This window comes from Nelumbo nucifera, chromosome 3 (genome assembly GCF_055504915.1).
Source record: "Nelumbo nucifera cultivar China Antique chromosome 3, China Antique-T2T, whole genome shotgun sequence".
Classification (NCBI taxonomy): Eukaryota; Viridiplantae; Streptophyta; class Magnoliopsida; order Proteales; family Nelumbonaceae; genus Nelumbo; species Nelumbo nucifera.
This window is the reverse complement of record NC_142651.1, coordinates 110,609,864-110,626,179: the sequence shown is the minus strand read 5'-3', so window position 1 is coordinate 110,626,179 and position 16,316 is coordinate 110,609,864. Positions and strand designations below refer to the sequence as shown.

The window sequence follows — 16,316 nt, the reverse complement described above, 5'->3', positions numbered from 1 at the left end:
GTAGAGGTGGCTGAACAACTGCGAACCTTGTTACGGGAGGTCGCTCCACGGAACCGGGAACATCCACAGCAAATCGAGGGAGACGACCACGACAGACCACCCGTCCATACTGCGCTACGACGACTAGTCCTGGACGACGACAATGATGATGATTTGGAATTTGGTGGTGCTCCAGTTCTTCCCGACAACGACCGAAATGGTAGAAATTGGCACAATCAAGGTAATTTCAATCCCCGTAGGAATAATGATGAATTTAAACTCAACGTAGATATTCCTACTTTTAGTGGCGATCTTGGCATAGAGGGACTTCTGGATTGGATCACAGAAGTCAATAGGTTCTTTGATTACATGGAGATACTAGAGGAACGAAGGGGTCCTGTTCAAACCTGGAGGCGCATGAAACAATTAATCAGAGGTACATTTTTACCTCCTGATTATGAACAATATATGTTTGAATCTTATCAGAGGTGTGCGCAGGGTTCACGTAGTGTTAATGAGTACACATCAGAATTTTTAAAATTAGTAGAAAGAAACTAGTTGTTTGAAAGCGATAACCAGCAGGCAGCCCGTTATCTAAGCGGGTTGAGACCATCCATCAGATACAAAATTGGTGTACAGATGGTTCTCAGTGTACAGGAAGCAAGGAACCTAGCCTTGAAAGCAGAATTAATGTTTCAAGACAAGGCATGCAGTGATAATTACCGCCAGTACAACGGAAGCGACAACAGACCGGCAACTGTCGACAGGAACAAATCAGTCCCGGCAGTACAACATTCTCACCCGACAAGCACAAGTAACACCGGTAAGGCTACTACAGAAGGACATACTCGAGGTAATCCTTCCAACCCTCCTAAACCCAGTAACCCTTATGCAAGGCCTGCTCCTATTAAATGTTTTAAATGTAATGAGGTGGGACATAGATCCAGTGACTGCCCCAGGAGGAAGGCAGTTAATATGGTAGAAAGGGAGGAGGAAGAAGATATTAAGGAGGAAGTATACTGTGGGCCTGATGGGGAGGATGAAGAGGGTCCATATGAACATGAGGAGTATACTTGTGTGGTAAGAAAATTAATGGTGTCCCAGAAAAATAAGGATACTTCTCAAAGGCATAGATTATTTCGTACCAGATGTACTATCAAGGGAAAATTATTTAATTTAATTATTGATAGTGGCAGCCAAGAAAATATTATTTGTAGGGATGCCATCCAACAATTATAGCTGATTCCTGAAAAATATCCCAACCCATACACAATTGGGTGGATCAAGGAAGGAGGCAGCGTACGAGTGGAAGAACGCTGCAAAGTACCTTTTTCTATTGGTAAGTACCATGATGAAGTATATTGTGATATTGTAAATATGGATGCTTGCCATATTTTGTTAGGGAGGCCTTGGCAGTTTGATATAGATGCAAGGCACATGGGTAGGAAGAATACTTACTAACTTGAAAAAGAGGGTACACGTTATACTTTGTTACCCGTAGTAGAAAAAAATATTACAAATACTCCAAAGGCACATGAGAAGAATTTCCTTACCATCACCCATCATCATGCTGAATTTGTCAAAGAATGTAAGGATACTCATGAAATACATTTGTTAGTAGTAAAAGGAGAAAATGTTAATGATGAAAATAAAATTCCAACTGAAGTACAGGGACTACTAGATGAATTCAATGATGTAGTTCCAGAGGAGTTACCAAATGAACTCCCTCCCATGAGAGATATACAACACCATATTGATTTTGTTCCAAGTGCTAGTCTACCTAACCTCCCACATTACAGGCTGAGTCCTAAGGAGAATGAAATCTTATGGGAAAAGGTAGAAGAATTATTGAAAAAGTGACACATTCAAATCAGCATGAGTCCTTGTGCAGTACCTGCCTTACTTACACCTAAGAAGGATGGCAGTTGGAGAATGTGTATCGATAGCAGGGCCATTAACAAGATTACTATTGGGTACAAATTTTCCATTCCTAGGCTAGACGACATGCTGGACCAACTGAGCGGAGCTGTAGTTTTCTCAAAAATAGATCTCAGGAGTGGATATCATCAAATCAGGATCCGTCCCGGAGATGAATGGAAGACAGCCTTCAAGATTAGGGATGGCTTGTTCGAGTGGTTGGTCATGCCCTTTGGACTAACCAACGCACCCAGCACTTTCATGAGGCTGATGAACCAGATATTACGCCCCTTCATTGGTAAATTTATGGTAGTCTATTTTGATGATATTTTGATATACAACAAATTTATCACTGAGCATGTGGGACATATTAGGGAGGTCCTGAAAACATTGAAGGAAAATAAATTATATGCTAATTTGAAAAAATGCATCTTTATGAATGATAATTTATTATTCCTAGGATTTATTATAAGCAAGGATGGTGTGAAAGTAGATGAGGAAAAAGTGAAAGCCATTAGGGAGTGGCCGACCCCATCCACTATCACAGATGTCAGGCGATTTCATGGGTTGGCAACCTTCTATAGGCGCTTTATTAAGAATTTTAGTAGTATCATGACTCACATTACTGAATGCTTGAAAAAGGGTAAATTTCATTGGGGGAGAAGAACAAGAGCAAAGTTTTGCTCTCATAAAAGAAAAATTATGTACTGCTCCTGTTCTTGCCTTGCCAAATTTTAATAAATTATTTGAAGTTGAATGTGACGCCAGTGGAGTTGGCATAGGGGCTGTATTGTTCCAAGAGAAAAGACCCATTGCTTTCTTTAGTGAAAAATTATGTGAAGCCAGGAGAAAGTGGTCTACTTATGACAAAGAGTTTTATACTGTGGTTAGAGCCTTGAAGACATGGGAACACTATTTAATTGCAAAAGAATTTGTTCTCTATACTGACCACCAGGCCATAAAATATCTTAGTGGGCAAAAGCAATTAAGAAGTGATTTACATGCCAGATGGTCTGCTTTCCTAGACAAGTTCCCATATAAAATTGTGTATAAGGCAGGACAACAAAATAGAGTGGCTGATGCACTTAGTAGGCGGGTAGCTCTCATCAAGACCCTCAGTGTTGAGATTGTGGGTTTTGAGTGCCTAAAAGACTTATATGCCCAGGATGAAAACTTCCAATAGGTATGGGAGAAATGTGTGAACAAGCAGCCAGCAGAAGACTTCTTTATTTATGATGATTTCCTTATGAAAGGGGAACAACTGTGTATCCCTTGCACCTCCCTCCGCGAAAAAATCATCAGGGATTTGCATGGGGGGGATTAGCAGGACACTTGGGAAGGGATAAAACAGTAGAAGCAGTTAAGGGCCGATATTATTGGCCGAAATTAAGAAGGGATGTATCCACTATTGTAAGCAGGTGCTATGTTTGTCAGACAGCTAAGGGACAAACCCAGAACACATGTCTCTACATGCCCCTACCCGTTCCTACTGCTATATGGGAAGACTTGTCTATGGATTTTGTGCTAGGCTTGCCAAGGACCCAGAGGAACATGGACTCCGTCTTCGTGGTGGTTGATAGATTCTCAAAAATGGTTCACTTCCTCCCATGCAAGAAAACAACAGATGCATCCGCTACAGCCAAATTGCTTTTCAGGGAGATTGTCCATTTGCATGAGGTACCCAAGACCATCACATCAGATCGTGACACACGATTCCTCAGTCACTTTTGGATGACCCTGTGGAGGTTGTTTGATTCATCACTTAATTTCAGCAGTACAGCCCATCCATAGACAGATGGACAGACAGAAGTGGTAAATCGGACCTTAGGGAATTTAATTCGCAGCATATGTCGGAAGAGGCCAAAATAGTGGGACTTCGCCATAGCCTAGGCTGAGTTCGCCTACAACAATGCAGTGCATAGTTCTATAGGCGGATCCCCATTCTCCATCGTGTACATGAAGGTCCCTAACATGCACTAGATTTAGTGAAGCTACCTAGATTACCCAGCGCCAGTATCTCAGCAGAACAGATGGCAGAACAAATCCAGTCCGTCCAAGAGGCCGTGAAGCAGAAGCTAGAGCAATCCAACGCCAAGTATAAGATGGCCACAAACAAGCACTGCTGACCTCAAGTGTTTGATGTAGGTGATGAGGTTATGGTCTTCTTAAGGAAGGAAAGAATTTTCGTAGGTATTTACAACAAGTTGAAGCCTCGGAAGTATGGTCCATATAAGATTGTGAAGAAGATTAATGACAATGCCTATGTAGTGGATTTACCAGATCATATGGACATATCCAAGACCTTCAACATTGCTAACCTTCATCGGTACCTGCCGGAAATAACACTTGCCTATCCTAGTCACGACTCGGGGTCGAGTCCTCTCCAAGTGGGGGAGAATGATGGAGGCCCATCTCACCCCTAGGGGCGGCAGCTCCTAGGATAAGGATAAGTCTAACTAAGATCCAAGAATTCAAGATAAGCAAGGGATCCAAGAATCCAAGATTAGCAAGACTCTTCCAAGATTAGCAAGATAAAGCAAGACTCTTCCAAGATTATCAAGAAAGACTCCAAGAAGCATCAAGATTAGCAAGATAATCCAAGATCCATGCATCTAGGGAGATCGGACGGTGGAGATCAAACCAAGAAGAGTTCAATCCTATCAGATTAGATATTTAGATCTATCCTAGTTGTTATTTCCTAGTTCTTTTACAATTTCCAAATGTATAATAAATACTACTATTTTCCCAAAATTAATCATCAATTCATACTTCATATTTTCAGAATTTCTTCAAGTTCTCTTCTTCCTATTTTCGCCACCTTTTCTCTCTCCTAGAGAATTCGGTGTTCTTCGCTAGAAACTAGCGACCGCCCGGTGCTTGCATAGCCAGCCCGGTTTCTCATTGCTTCCACGCTGCATCATCTATATAAACAAAGTAATGACCATCTTAGCTATAAAAACTTCATTTTTAAAAGGGGCATTTTTGTCCCATTCAAGTATTGACAACTTTCCCCTACATGGGAAAGTTAATTTACCCACCTAAGAGACGGGTATCACTTACTCAGGAAAACTTTCACTGATCCCCACATAAATCTGAAAAATGAACATGGATTTCTTTGTAGAGACAGTGAAATCTAGCCGTAGGGCTATTTTTGTACTTTTACTTTTCTTTTCTGTATATCTCTCATGTATATTAAGGGTAGATATATCCTTTTACAACTTAATATAAATATTTCTTTTAGGGTGTCGACTAACAAAAGTTGTCACACTCACCATTCGGCTGTATTGTCTCTCTCTCTTTCTCTTTCTCAGTTTTTCGATCTGACTCTGACATTCTTGGTTAATGGGAATCAAAATCCCATTGACCAACTTTCCCCCCTCTCAAAATCTAAAAAAAGAACGCCCCCTAAATTCATCCTTCATTCCCCTGATCATCGGATAGCTAGCAGCTATCTACTTGACACATGACATAGCACACAATTTGCATATATGGCCCAATCAAAGGTTGGAGTTTATTGCAAGGTCTTTAAAACCGACCCGGATAACGAATCGGTTAGGGGTTCGGTTCTCGGGTCGAACAGTCGTCTCGTTCTGACAAAAAATAAAAAAATTAAAAATAGTCAAAACCGTTGAACGGCTCAAATGACTCAACCACCCAGATCAGCGTTTTGTTGGCCAAATCAACGTTTTTGGCAAAAATCACGTTTTGGTAAAAACGGAACCGGTCACCTAACCAGTTCCTGGTTTTTTCGATCCAACCATCTGGTCTGGTCCGATTTTGAAAACCATGGTTTATTGGTTAATTTGAGGATCATGGTTTTGCAATTTCATGGTCACCTTCTTCTTTAGTTGAATAATTGCACCTCGATCGCTTTGACTAGCTAGCCTAGACTGAAAGTTTGATATTCGAGTACTAGATGGATTTTACATGGTGCCAGCTATTTGGGAGGGCTGGAGTGCAGCGTCTGGTGAAGGTGAACCTTATGTACAGATAGTATGTTCGAGGTGAGTTGTGTTGATTGAATCGTGGCCGTTTCAGCACCCATGTTCTGGACAAGCTATCTAGAGTAGCTTTAGGCAATGTTTGGCATTAATGCCGTTCTGAGAAAATGGTGCCAAACGGCACCATGTAGGCATCATGTCAGAGAAAGCTGTGTTTCAAATAACATCTTCTTGTTTGGTACCATTTTTTTCTAGAAAAAACATTGTTTCAGACTATGCTTTGGAAATCGGAAAAGTGTGGTATAGAGTAACACCAAATTCAATATTTTCTAAGAAAATTGTGCATTGTTGCCAATGATGTAATGATGTGGCATCATCTTGGATGTTGGATAATATAGATCAGTGTTGAAAACGCTGCTGCCAGCATTGGTACCAAACAAAACCAATGTTGTTTTCTCAAAAAACACGTATGTGGCAACACCGTTTTTTCTCAGAAAACAGTGCGATGTTCCCAGTACTGATGTCAAACACCTATTTAATTTACAGTAGCGATTTTTTTGGAAGTCACATCTGCCCCTACAGATGTATTGGGAACATCTCCCTATGACAAGTACGGGAGATGTTCTAAATGCACGCTAAGATGTGCATGTGGGGCGTTTTTGGGGGGCGTTTTGTGGGGGGCAGATGTGAACTCTTTTTTTTTATTTTTTTGCATTTGGAAGGCTGGATTTTCACCAAACATGTACAGCTTTTGAGTTCCACGCCAGGCCCAACTCGGAATTAATGTGAGAAACTATGTTCCAAAAGCCCTCCCAAACAGGCAATATTTGTAAAAAAATCAATTAAGGCTATGTTTGGAAACGATGCAAATATGTAGAAAGTAAAACGGTTCATATAAATTGTAAAATTGGGTTAGTTTTACACTAACCCAATTTAATTACCTTCTTATCAGACAAACTTTTAGCTGTAATGGATGCAATCATGTTTCCCAGGAAATCCATGCAGCGGAAGATCCTGAATTTGAAACTTTCTACACTAAAAATATTCTCTTAAACGAAGGGATTTGTGCTTGGATGGCAGCTCAGGATCAGCCTCATGAAAACCTTATATTCCCTGAGGAGGTTTCTACCACGTGGAAACGCTCTTTAATGGAACTTTAGCTTTAGCTGGTCGTGACCAAGAAACCACCGATTTTGCTTGGTGGGCCAGGAATGCCCGACTTATCAATTTGCCCGGTAAACTACTTGGGGCTCACATCACCCGTGCCGATTTCAATAAAGCATATGTTTTTTTTTTAATCAAAAGGCCACTTGAATACAAATTTACTTATTTTTTATTGATATACTTTTACATTTTATTATCAATGTAAATATGTATTGGTCTATCATTTATCAATGCAAAAATGTAATATTGTCAAACACAAACAAAAGTAAATTAGAATGTAAATTTACCCTGAACTGGGATTTACACTCCATTTGCATCGTTTCCAAATGCAATCTAAAGAGATCAAATTAATTCAGTCAGTCCATTGTAACAGCTGAAGCAGTTTAGCCCAGTCAACGTTCATCTCAGCCCTCTCAAATGGGCAATTAATAAATGGGTTGTCCAGATTACCTTTACATAGATAGATCTGGTAATTGGTTGTAACAAATTGCTATTTAACGGAGTGGGTACTGGGTAGGCAGAGAATTAAGGGAAAGGGGACCATAATTCAGAAACAACTATTGTATGGTGGAATCTTAGTCAATTACCTTTTACCCTATCAGAGTTATATATGTCTAATAGGATTGTTAAAAAGTCTTTTTTGCCCTTTTTAATTCTTCTTGTCATCTTCAAATACAGAACTCTTTAGTCTTTAATCTCTCTCTCTGCCTCAATATACTTAGCCATGAGTCCATGAACAGGTTTACAGTTTTACATAAAAGAGGTCTTGTGTCTTGAAAAAAAGGGGGATCTTGGTATTTAGCATAAGCATCAGTGGAGGTTTAAATCTTTGACTTTTTTTGCCATTTGGAGACTAGACACCAATGGTAGGCATTAGCTAGGGTGGTATTGGGGAATCAAGAATTGACTCATGGATTTCATGTTCTCATTTTGACACATCATTTGATTTTATTCCTTTTACCAAACACTATCTAAAAGTTCCAATTCAATCACTACTCTACATAAACAAGAAACTAAAACAAGACTGTACTCAAATTTTGAGCCCCTATAATTTGCCACCTGCTCCATGTATGAAGAATTGGGATCAACCATTAAAACAATATGCTAATGCCAGAATTGAAATCATCCTTATCGGATAAGTTATTACCATTTGATTTGGGCTTACTCTTGCAAAGTTTTTATTTAACTTGAGAGGAAAATCTTCCACATCATCTAATTATATGCAGTAAAATCAAAGGATTATAGCTCTCTCTCTCTCTTTTCTTTTTACATCCCAATTTTTAGCCAAGCTGATTATCTAGATGCTTATAAAGTCTCTTTATAAATAGTAATTAAAAAGGCAAAAAGCTTGCAGGTCTGAGAAAGCCCTATTAAGTATTACCACGACATTTATGGTCAGTTACTTGGATATCTACTTGTGCAATAAGCCTGCTGCAACCAATGAAAACGAAATCCTAGACACTGGTTCAGTGATGGGAATATTTGGGTTTGTGTTTAGGAAAGTGGAAATACACTTAGGGTCCGTTTGGTTCGTGATCGGAATTAGAATCAGAATTGGAATTGGAATCTTTTGGAATCGGAATTGGAATGGTTTATTCCCCCTACCTGTTTGGTTCAAACAGGAATTTGAATCGGATTCCGATTGATGCTGTTAGGTTTATCAAGAGGCTGAAATCGGAATCAGCCATGATTTTTAATTTTTCCCCTAATAAAAATAAAAAAGCAAAAAATACCAAAAATGCAGAATTTTTGCAGAAAATTGCAAAAATTACAATAATTTTGCAGCAAATTCAGAAAAAAAAAAGCATGAAAATACTCAAAATTCAGAAAAAAAAAAACATCAAATTCAGAAAATTCAGAAAAAAAATCAAAGTAAAACACAGTAAAAGTCGTATTTACCAGAGTTGGGATTTGGCCTGGACTTGATCGATGCAGCAAGGACGAGTTTCAGTTGATTTTTCACCTTAGGCTGTTTGCTGTGAGACACAATGACAATCATGAATGTGGACGGGGGTGATTCACAGGAGAAGACAACCTCACTGGCGTGGACTCTGCTTGAAATCTGGAAGAAAGATGGATTCTCTCGAGCGATTTTTGTTATAGATGGTTTTTCTTAACATGTGACAAAGAACAATAATAGGGGATTGTCATCTTGTCGGGATGACTGGGTTCGCGCCTCTACTGGATTGTCATCTTGTCGGGGAAGACGATGAACAAGTATCCGTAAATGTTGTGCTTTGCTCGTCGAAAGAGTGATAGGAATGATAAAAGAAATCAGGAAAAAATAGGGGAAATGGGAGAATGAGAAAGGAAAATGGGGGAAGAGAGATCAGAAGAGAGGGATTTCGGTCCAATCTGCCGCTACAACGACCATTGCATCGGCAAGGACAGAACAGAGGGAGGGAATGCGAGAAGAAGAAGAAGAAGAAGAGAGGAAAGAGAGAAGAGATTGACCTCCTCACCGGAGATGGGGTTGACGGCAGTAACGGCAACGGCAACAGCATGGGATTCTTCCTTCTCACTGCAACTCAACCGCAGGTTGGATTGGAGGGGTTTTTTGTCCAAAAAAAAATGAAAACTAATAACAGAATGGGAATCACATTCCAGGGGAGGGGATCGGGAATGGTCATTCCCCAATATGGAGGAATGGCATTCTGATTCCTCATTCCCATTCTAGTCGACCAAACATCCAGAATCGAAATGACCCATTCCGATTCCGATTTCAGGGTACAGACCCTTAATTTCATATAATCAGCTCAACATCATAGAGGTAACCAAAAGCTAGCTATAAATTGATTCTGTGGCCAACCAACCAACTAATCAGCTAGCTACGAACCTGGGCACTTGAAAATAAGAAACAGTCTGCAAAAACGACCAAGTTCATCCTCAACTCAAATAAATCAGGGAATAAATAATTAAATATGCTGGGCTTCAACTTGAAGAGATGACGTCCTACACTACACTACACTACACTACTCTGCATTTTGGTTTTTCATGTATATAAACGACCAACACCGAACCTGAACAATTTGAAAGGTAGAGTAGCGTTTGGTGTCACCTAGAGCTAGAGAGTTCCTTCAGCCGCTTCAGTAGTGGACAGTGGTGATCTGTCGATCCATCACTTCCCCCTACGTACTGAAGGGTTTGGAGGAACTCTGGGTGCCTGCAGTCCGCCACTCAAACATTTTCTATGACTATTAAGGGGGTGTTTGTCTGGTTTTGTTTTTGAAACCAGAAACAACTGTTACAGCCCATTCCGATTCCGATTCTGGACCGGACTCTAATATTTATAAAAGCATGGTATTTGCATGGGATGGAGGATACCTGTATTTCCATTTCCCCTGTCCATATCTATAGCTGCATCTGGCATCTTAAGGTTTTTTTTACTAAATTTTGGTTCTGTCAATCAAAGGTCCTGGACTGGGTGGACTGTGATACTTGAAGTAGCTGCTCTTAAATTCAAACCCATGTTTTCATGCTCCCAAGATCCATTGCACTAAGCAATGATCCTCCCATAACTAGCTCCAAGCAGACAGAAAATACAATACTAATGTGGAGTTTATCTACAGAATTTATAGGATATAGAATGGTTGGAAATTCAAGCCTTGTACATGAGACCTTAATAATTTTATTTTCCCTTGTCCTGTTGTCCATGAAGGCTATAAATTTGTGAACAAAATTCACTTTTCATAAGAACGTGTTTTTTGCCTTTTTGGGTTGACTAGGGAGTAGCATATGTCATGACTATTATGGCGCCGTGGAACCACTTTTGTGATGAGGACTGAGGAACTACCATCATGGATCTCTCAAGTTTATTTCTAAAAATATAATTTAGTTTCCGTTTGGATAGGTTTTTCTCTTGAGTTTTGGGCTGTGAAAAAGAAAAACAAAATTGAGCCAAAAAAGTGTTTTTGAGCGTTTGGTAACTTCTCTAAAAAGATTAATCTGAACCCAAAATACTTCCAATATCCAATGCACAAGGCCTGAGGTTGGGACTGCTTTTGAGCCTTGAAAGCACAAATTCTGAAGCTTAACCAAACACAACCTTAATCTCAATGATTCGTCATCTTGTAAAGCATTTGTTGTTTTACATTTTAGATGAATCTCTATGCATCCTTTCCCATTTAGCTTAAGAGTTCTATCTTCTTTCCAAAAAAAAAAAAAAAAACAGAGACATATCTTGTGTCTGTATTTGATGCAGGGCCAAGAAGTTCCAAGTAGTCTTAGGTGGGCTGCTTCCTGCTTGACGAAACTCTATCTATGAGGTCTACCTCAGTTCTGTACATTTGTTGGTATGCCTCTTTAGTCCAGACTCCAGAATACCCAAATATTAGCTGCTTATAACAAAGAAAAACGAAATTATATCCTCTGTATAAATGAATCTTCAGCTAGTATAGAACATGAAATATGATTAATCCTCACAGTGGAGATGTTTGTCACATGAGAATCAAGTGTCTTAACCTCTTTATCCAGGGAACAACCCCCAGATGTGAGTAGTCCAATTCGCAATTTGCTCTCTGCATAAATTCATTCATGACTGTCTACTTTGTATTCCAACTTGTATTACAAAGAATAAAAAGTAGGGTAATACAAGCATGTCATCAATGTATGTCAATGTCCAATGAATCACTCAATTATTGTCACTGCACACAAAGTTACAAGAAACAAATCATCCCTCAACAGTCAAGACCTTGTTTGTCACAAGTCAACTACTCAGCCAAAAAAAAAAGGAAAAAAAAAATCCATCCAAATTTCCACCATGAGTCAACAGACTGTCATGATGAGAAATGGCAAGAATCAAAGTTTCTGACTTCTGTTTCTCTGTTTTTTTACCCTTCTGGTGGGGTTTGATGCCCCACCCCTGGTGCAGGGGGTGCAGGGGATGCAGGGGATGCAGGGGACAGGAGATGCTTACATTAAAAAAAAAAAAGAGTTATTTGCATTACTGAACCAAAGACTATATTATAGTAAAACTAAAACTTAATCGTGGCATCAACCATGACTGTTGCTTTCTATCACTTTGGGTCTGCAAATCATCGGATATGTGGTAGCAAGAAGATGAATGGTGAGGGAAGATTCTGTCTCTGAGAGGCTCACAGGTATCTGGAGAAACCGAGTCAGAATAGCCTCGAATGAATGAACAGTTCCACGGGGAAGATGAGGTTACATTGAGGGTGATGTTGGACAGGCAAATGTCGACGAAATTATCTCCTTCAATACCCTCCAGAAGGCCTGCAACACTGATATTATCTCCTCTGATATCTTTGAAAGTAATCTTGTTTATGTCGGGGAGGGCTTTTGGATCATAAGATGCATCTGGGTGCTCACCATAATTACCTGTCAACCTAATAGCCATCTTTACATCTGTCAAATCTACGTCTGAGACATAGACATTTCTTACATACCCACCCCGTCCAGGAGATGTCTTTATTCTGATGCCAGTTTTTGAATTGAAGAACTGAAGGCTTTCTGCGTGCACTTCTGATACACCACCTGACATTTCACTCCCAATTGCAATTCCAGAACTTGATGATGTCTGTCCAGCAATGCGTCGGATTATAATGTTGGAACTGGGTCGAGCATAAGAAATGCCATATTCATCCCAACCACTTTTGATGGAGATCAGATCATCACCCGTGCTAATATAACAATCCTCAATACAGACGTCATCTGATGAATCTGTATACATTTAAACAAAGTTAATCAGGATGCAATTTATTCAAACAAACAGTTTCTTGATATACATTTTTAATTTTTTAGCAAGTATGAAAGAAGAAAATATTTATGTAAAATTTTTCAAATCTAATAAATATGCATCATAATATACTTTTGTTTCTATACAAATATGTTTTTGCTGATTGAAAACATCCATGCATGTTTCTATTCTACAAATATGACCATTGAGACCAATAAGAGAACAAATAAGCTAGTACTGGTTAAGCAATGTGTTTTTACCTAAATTCATTTCCACATTCACCTAGCTATAATTGACTGAAAAACATTAACTGCTAAGAAGCTCAATCCTCTCCATCCTGTAACTGTCATTCTTTCTCGAAACTCTAATTAAAGATTTAGAGGAATTGGGAGTCTGAGGCCACATTCTAGATTTGTCTTCCAATGTAATTGCCATTGAATCATCTGTTATGGAAGCAAGTTGAATAAGAACCTGAAGCTGTCTTCTTAGGTTTCTTTGATTAGGAATCTTTATAGAGGTGAGATTGAAACCAATGTGCCCTTGAAAGTTTCAGTACAAGGATTTAAAAGAGTACAGGGAAAGCCAAAGAAGACAAGGACTGAAGTAATAAGAAATGGTCTGAGAACTTATTATCTGATTGAAGAATTGACTCTTGATAAAGCATAATGGTAAGACAGGATTATGTAGATGACCCTAAATAGTTGGGATTAAGGTCTACTGTTGAGTTGAATAAAAGGATTAAGTTCAACTACTCATTGGCTGCAACCTAAATCAATAGAAATGTTAATTTCCCAGTCACCAAAAAAAATTACAGAACTATTGAGTAATCACCTGGATTGATCCCATCTGTATTTGGCGAATCAAGAGGGGCAAGGATTGTCACATCCTGGACAACAACTTCACTGTTCATTCAGCAAAAACAGTCTCAACTCTCCCACTAATACATAAAAATCTCCACTTTTCAATGTTTTTACAGAGGTAAGCAAACAGAGAGGCAGTTAAATCCTTTCAGAGGGGACAAACCTGCAATATACAGGGTGGATGGTCCAAAATGGAGAGTTTAAGAATGTCAAGTTTGAGACGATCACACCAGTTGAATTCATCAACTCAACCAGATGGGGCCGAGTATAGTTCAAAGTTCCATTTCTGAACCAGTTCCACCAGACATTGCCTTGACCATCAATTGTTCCATTGTCACCTGTACCATGAGTTATTCAAAATCACAAAAAATGGTGAAATATAGATTGAGTTCAGTTCTGCATCTTTATCACTAACCCGTTATAATGACATCTGTCAGATTGCGTCCATAGATTAGGCTTCTATGCCTTCCACCAGGCAATTCCCTACCTCGTCCATAAGAGGGTAAAGGATCAATAACAGGCCAGTCATCAGAGTGCTGAAACAAACCAGAGATTAGCTGATTTAAATAATGAGCTGTGGATAGACCATTGCAACAGAGATGTCTAAATGAGATACACTACAGGCTCAGCTGATTGAAGACAACCCATTTCACTCAAATGCAGGTTTTTGATGCCCAAAGAGGGTATAGGCGGTCTTTCTTCTGTTTACTACAAACTTTATTACTGATTATAAACTGCCTTGACATAAACATAAACTCAAGTTCTTAGGAAAATTCCTTGGCAGCAATCACTCAGAACCTCACCTCCTCCAATCCTAATTTTCTGACTGTTAGACCATTCATCTATTGAAGTTTCTCTGCAGTGTGCCAGACTATGGGCATGCAAATAAACAGAGCACATCAGAAAGATTCTGATGCTCCATTTATGTAATTTGAAGTGAAACATCTTAGAACAAGGAGTAATGGGCTTACTGTTGATCCAAGGATTACTGCATCCTTGTCTAACAACAAAGTAAGATGACTGATGAGTTCGAAACTTCCTGTCAACCATCGACCAGCAGGTACAAAAAGCTGGGCCCCTCCCTTGTCAGTGAATGAGTTGAGATAGAAAATGGCATTCTGAAATGCTTTGGTGTTGAGAGTTACGCCGTCTCCAACAGCACCAAATTCAGTTATGGTGACACTGTGTGGTCGAACTTCCCTCGGGCTTGTTTGTGTGCAATGCGAGCTGCTACCTATAGCCCATTGAGCTTCACACATTGATGCAAGTACCAGAATCACCTCCAGCAGCTGAAAGGGGATCTGAATTCAAGTTAATACCAAAATCCAACAGCAAAAATAGATTTCTTCAGATGCAATTTCCATTATACAAGTTTAGTCTCAACAGTGCTTATCTTGAGAACTCCAGACTATCTGATAAACCAAGGATGTAGAAATGAAAAAAGGGTAAGGAAAAAAAAAAAAAAAAAAAAAAAAAAAAAAAAAACAGAAAGAAAAGAATGTGGGTAAAATGAAGTACATTCTGAAATAGAAATACAACAGCACAAATATTTAGCAGTGGATCTGAACCCAATAAAGTAACACAAAGTGGTGCTCGACATTTCTAATCCAAAGTACCATTAGATCGAGAGAACAGCTCTGTTCAATTGAAGGACATTTTGTTAAAAAAGAAAAAAAAACAGAGCACCCACTAGAACCCATAATAGAAATGTGAAACGAAACAAGAATCGTTTTCTTCTTCTTGGCTGAGCGTGGATGGTTCAGGTACTATATCTTTATAAGCACAGTAATTCCAAACATGAAGAAAAACAACTAATAAAGAAATAGAGAAAGGAAAAGAAAGCATTTTCCCCTCAGATCCCATTCTGCTCTCAGCAGGAGATTTTTATTTTTTATAGATAGAGAACAAGAATTCAGACCATTCTCAACATAGAATAGAAGAAAAGAGGAATAACAAAACAGAACATGAGAGGAGTAAAATTACTTACAGTTACAGATCTCCTCATATGATTGAGATCTGTTCTTCCCTTTCAGCCCAATACCCAAGCTTCCACTTTTTACAGCTACCGGACCACCCACTCTTGTCTGATCAAACAATAGAAGCCCAAGCACACAAGGCCTTTGGGAGAAGAAGCCTCGAGGACGTTTCGATGGAAATGACAAGCAATATACAAGCTTTGGTTAGATGGAACTTGGAGAGTCACAGGCCAAAGAAAATCATTGAAAGTGACCGTTGCTGCCCGCCAAAAAACAAACAACTATGGCCCCATAGAGGACCCCTGTGTCCACCTTCTCTAGGACCTGTCTCTCCTTCTCTCTTACTGTGTCTGTGATCAAAATGAAGGATACTTGGATGGTGTCTGGTGCACGGAACAGAAGATTTCGATGAAACCGAAGTAGTAGTATGACACCGTTTGCACTTTGCAGAGAAGTAGAGTGTTGGATTATATTTTTGGAACTTTGATTGACGGCACTTGGAAGAATTTGAGGACAGTGGTGTCATAGACTTCCTTGCTAAACAGAGATTAAGTTGCATGACGTTTTAAGTGACAATTATATGATTCAGTTGGAATATCTATCAAAACTATAGCTTTGATTTCTCTATTTGGAGTTTTGACTTGTCTCTCCATTTTGTAAGCTTGTTCCGATCACAGGTGAAAAAAAAAAATGAATAAGTAAAGCTCGTTTCCTTTATTAAAAATCCCTGAATTTGAAAGTAGTCAATTTGTATGTTACAGAATGCCCTAAGATCTAAGCTAAC

At 39.2% G+C, this 16,316-nt stretch overlaps 1 protein-coding gene across 2 annotated transcripts; it reads right to left on the bottom strand.

Annotated features, from left to right (window-relative positions):
- Positions 1-11,510: 11,510 nt before the first annotated feature.
- LOC104607173 (putative polygalacturonase) lies at positions 11,511-16,051 on the bottom strand. 2 transcript variants are annotated; one of them, XM_010272736.3, is made up of 6 exons: positions 15,544-16,051; positions 14,528-14,857; positions 13,972-14,092; positions 13,720-13,894; positions 13,528-13,598; positions 11,511-12,680 (listed from the first exon to the last, which is right to left on the bottom strand). In XM_010272736.3, the coding sequence occupies exons 1-6, from the start codon at positions 15,559-15,561 to the stop codon at positions 11,959-11,961; spliced, it is 1,437 nt and encodes a 478-aa protein (XP_010271038.1). In that variant the 5' UTR covers positions 15,562-16,051; the 3' UTR covers positions 11,511-11,958. The 2 variants fall into 2 exon arrangements, with proteins under 2 accessions (XP_010271038.1, XP_010271039.1); XM_010272737.2 differs by having other exon boundaries at positions 14,528-14,845; positions 15,544-16,048.
- Positions 16,052-16,316: the final 265 nt, after the last annotated feature.